General features: G+C 40.3%; 1 protein-coding gene across 1 annotated transcript; it reads right to left on the reverse strand.

The window, feature by feature from the left end:
• Positions 1 to 860: 860 nt before the first annotated feature.
• On the reverse strand, positions 861 to 3,041 carry LOC149398439 (polyubiquitin). Its single transcript, XM_089614996.1, has 2 exons — positions 2,932 to 3,041; positions 861 to 2,199 (listed from the first exon to the last, which is right to left on the reverse strand). Exon 2 carries the CDS (start codon positions 2,197 to 2,199, stop codon positions 1,054 to 1,056), a length of 1,146 nt encoding a protein of 381 aa, XP_089471122.1. The 5' UTR covers positions 2,932 to 3,041; the 3' UTR covers positions 861 to 1,053.
• Between the last annotated feature and the right edge of the window lie 908 nt (positions 3,042 to 3,949).

Genomic DNA, 3,949 nt, shown 5'->3' on the forward strand with positions numbered 1-3,949 from the left:
GAGCTTGAGACTTTGGTGGAGGTCGGATTTGTGGTTGTTTCGGTCGGATTTCGTGTGGTGGATGTCGGAGGAGGTCGGATTTGGTGTGGTGGGCGTCGGAATGTGGGCGTCCGTCAGATTTGGTGTGGAGAGCAAGTGAGAGAAAGTGAGAGTGAAAGAGATGGATTTGAGATGGAGAGGGTTTATTTTGAATCGAGGGTACTTTCGTCCAAAATTGATACAAAATTCTAATTTTGGATATTTTTTAAGTAGCGAGTCTAATTGAGATATTTTCATTACTTTCGGATCTAGAAATTAAATTTCTCTAACAGAAATGGCCGGGATTTCACTTACCCAATTTCACTAGCGGTATAAGAGGAGGTGGTGACAATCTATCAGGATAATGTCATTGTGAAAGATGAGGCAGGGCTCTAGATATGTCATTCCGTACGCAGGCATTTGTGGAGACCCGCAAAAGAGATGTGTACATTTTAACTATAGGTGTGAGGATGCATTCGCTTGGAAATCGAGTGAAGATTGATAGGCTTTTCTCAACAAAGTCTTATTTATTCTAAAGGAGGTGGATAACAGGGTTAGACTATCACGAAAGGGTTAGAAAAGTCCAATTCCACGCACATGGTACCACATAGATCTATAGCCTCGAAGCACAGAGTAGTTTCTCTTCTACACACAGAACAAAGCTACTACAATAGTTGCGTTCACTGATGAACCTGATCGCCATCAATACCTGTAAGCAAATAGGCTTATGACAAAACCTGAAATTGATGCTCACACGCTTTCCACCAGAGAAGCTCATAACAAACAAAAAATGCACAATGGACTAGAAAATATGAACCACGTAGTAGCACAAGAAAACCAAATAGAGAGAATTGCAATTTATTTACGGAAACAGAAACTTAAGAAAGGTCTTTCATACAAACAGCATATGGCCTTTAGAGCCAATTAAAGAGTAACACACAGATAAACACCATAGAGAAAAGTTTACGAAACTGGATTGAAGATTATAGAGGCCTCTCCATCGGCGGCCATGAAAGCATAACCCCACCTCGGGACTTAGAATCCACCACGGAGACGGAGGACAAGGTGAAGCGTAGACTCCTTCTGGATGTTGTAGTCCGCGAGAGTACGTCCGTCCTCGAGCTGCTTTCCGGCGAATATCAGCCTCTGCTGGTCCGGCGGAATTCCCTCCTTATCCTGGATCTTCGTCTTGACATTGTCGATGGTGTCGGAGCTCTCGACCTCCAAAGTGATGGTCTTTCCTGTGAGGGTCTTCACAAAGATTTGCATTCCACCTCGGAGACGGAGGACCAAGTGAAGGGTCGACTCCTTCTGGATGTTGTAGTCGGCCAAGGTTCTTCCGTCCTCGAGCTGCTTTCCGGCGAAGATAAGCCTCTGCTGATCCGGGGGAATTCCTTCCTTGTCCTGAATTTTAGTCTTGACGTTGTCGATGGTGTCGGAGCTCTCAACCTCCAAAGTGATCGTTTTCCCGGTGAGGGTCTTCACGAAGATCTGCATTCCACCGCGGAGACGGAGGACCAAGTGAAGGGTTGACTCCTTCTGGATATTGTAGTCAGCGAGAGTACGGCCGTCCTCGAGCTGCTTTCCGGCGAAGATAAGCCTCTGCTGATCCGGGGGAATTCCTTCTTTGTCCTGAATCTTAGTCTTGACGTTGTCGATGGTGTCGGAGCTCTCGACCTCGAGAGTGATGGTCTTCCCCGTGAGAGTCTTCACAAAGATTTGCATGCCTCCGCGGAGACGGAGGACCAAGTGAAGGGTCGATTCCTTCTGGATGTTGTAGTCCGCCAAGGTCCTTCCGTCCTCGAGCTGCTTTCCGGCGAAGATAAGCCTCTGCTGGTCCGGAGGAATTCCCTCCTTGTCCTGGATCTTTGTCTTGACGTTGTCGATGGTGTCGGAGCTCTCAACTTCCAAGGTGATTGTCTTTCCGGTGAGGGTCTTGACGAAGATTTGCATGCCTCCACGGAGACGGAGGACCAAGTGGAGTGTGGACTCCTTCTGGATATTGTAGTCGGCGAGAGTACGGCCGTCCTCGAGCTGCTTTCCGGCGAAGATCAGCCTCTGCTGGTCCGGAGGAATCCCTTCCTTGTCCTGGATTTTTGTCTTGACGTTGTCAATGGTGTCGGAGCTTTCGACCTCAAGGGTGATGGTCTTTCCGGTGAGAGTTTTCACAAAGATCTGCATCTGGTTTGTAAAGAGTTGGATATTAACAATTTGGTAAGAAAACAGACAGAAAACACCCTTTAAAAAAAAAAAAAAAAAAAAAAAAAAAAAAAAAAAAGCAAAGTTTAAAAATTTGTATGTTCTTCAAAGGATTATGCCTGTGATAAGAAGAATAGAAAAAGCAATACAATATCCAGGCAATAATAATCAAACCTCTATGATATGAGAAACTACAAAATCTTATACAAGGAGTTTCGTAAAAGAATCATGGCCACACAGTTCTGATCCACACAAAAAACTATCCACTAGCAACGAAATCAAACCCTAGAATTTTCGAGAATTAATCTACGAAACGAAATATAAAATACTTCAAAGGTAGATTCAGAAAACACAGGCCTATCAAAATTGAACAATCTTTAAATTTTTATCCCAAAAAAAATGGAACAATCTTTCACTTAATCTACGAAACTATCCACTAGTAACGATTTGAAACCCTAGAATTTTCGAGAATTAATCTACGAAACGAAATATAAGATACTTCCAAAGTCGATTCAGAAAACACAGACTATCAAAGTTGAACAAACTCTCAAAATCTAAACGTTGTTACAGAAATAGACAAACAGATAAATAAATAAATAAATAGATCAACATAAATCTCACGAGACCAAACCTACATCAAACCCTAAGCCAAAACCTAACAAATCACATAATAAATTAAACGAAAAAGATAAGATCGAAAGAGAAAAGAAATACCTTGAAGAAGGAAAATTGAAGAGCGAGAGCGCTTTGAAGGAGATGAATCTAAATCTGAAAAAACTTTAGAGAGATGTATTGAGAGAAGCGAATGGTGAATGAATAATCTTCCGGGGAGGAGCGTGGTATTTAAAAACAATGTCAGCCAATTACGCTGTTCCACGTGGCAGTTGCTGCCCACACGGAATGACTTTTCTTTTTCTTCTTATCGATGAGTTGGACTTTTCCTTCGGGAGTGAGTTTAAGTCGGTCACGCTCTATTTATATGCACGTGTGACACGCGCGTATTTGTTTTATTCACGCCATAATTTATTGCTGGATGTTTAAAATATTTATATAGCTATATATTAAACATATTTACATTTATTTGTCAGCAAAATAAAATAAATTTTTATTAAATAGTAAAAAAAAAAAAAGAACTTGTATGGCTTTTTGTAATTCTTGGTGTCTGGTGAGGCGTTTTTCTAAGTAATCAATTCGTTTTTAAAAAAAATCCAATGCTTTTTCATAAATAAATTTCTTATCTTTCATTTGTAGAAGCTTCTCTCCCCTTTTTTTTAGATAAATTTATAGAAGCTTTTAGATGAGAATATATTTCTCATTAAGACGCATTAAATATTCATAAATAGACTAAATCTGGTTATGAGACGATATCGGAAATACCATTTTCAACGACGAACCTTTTCGCCCAAGACTTAAACGGAAATTTTCGAATATTAACGACAGAATTTTCGGCCTTACGGTAGTGGTATTTCCGGTAACGTAATACAAATTTAACATAAATTAAAAAAACGAGAAAGAAAACCTTCTAACGTTGTTAGAGTCATTTAATGTCACACACAATCTGTTTCGTTGGAATTACATCTTACGGTTCAGATTTAAATAAAACCAAACTTGCGATGCTTAGCGAAAGCCAATTCTTCCGTTTTGTGTCACTGACATTGGCATCGTTTGGCATAGCTTTGTTTTTAAAAAAAGTGCTTTTAGATTCAGTTTTTTTAAAAAACTGTTTTTTAAA

The sequence above is a fragment of the Urtica dioica genome, chromosome 5, assembly GCF_054948205.1.
Source record: "Urtica dioica subsp. dioica isolate 48M chromosome 5, U.dioica_male_clone48M_v1_H2, whole genome shotgun sequence".
In the NCBI taxonomy this organism is placed as follows: Eukaryota; Viridiplantae; Streptophyta; class Magnoliopsida; order Rosales; family Urticaceae; genus Urtica; species Urtica dioica.

Coding starts and splice junctions, on each gene's coding strand:
- LOC149398439 (XM_089614996.1), bottom strand. CDS start 2,199: ATGCAGATCTTTGTGAAAACTCTCACCGGAAAGACCATCACCCTTGAG.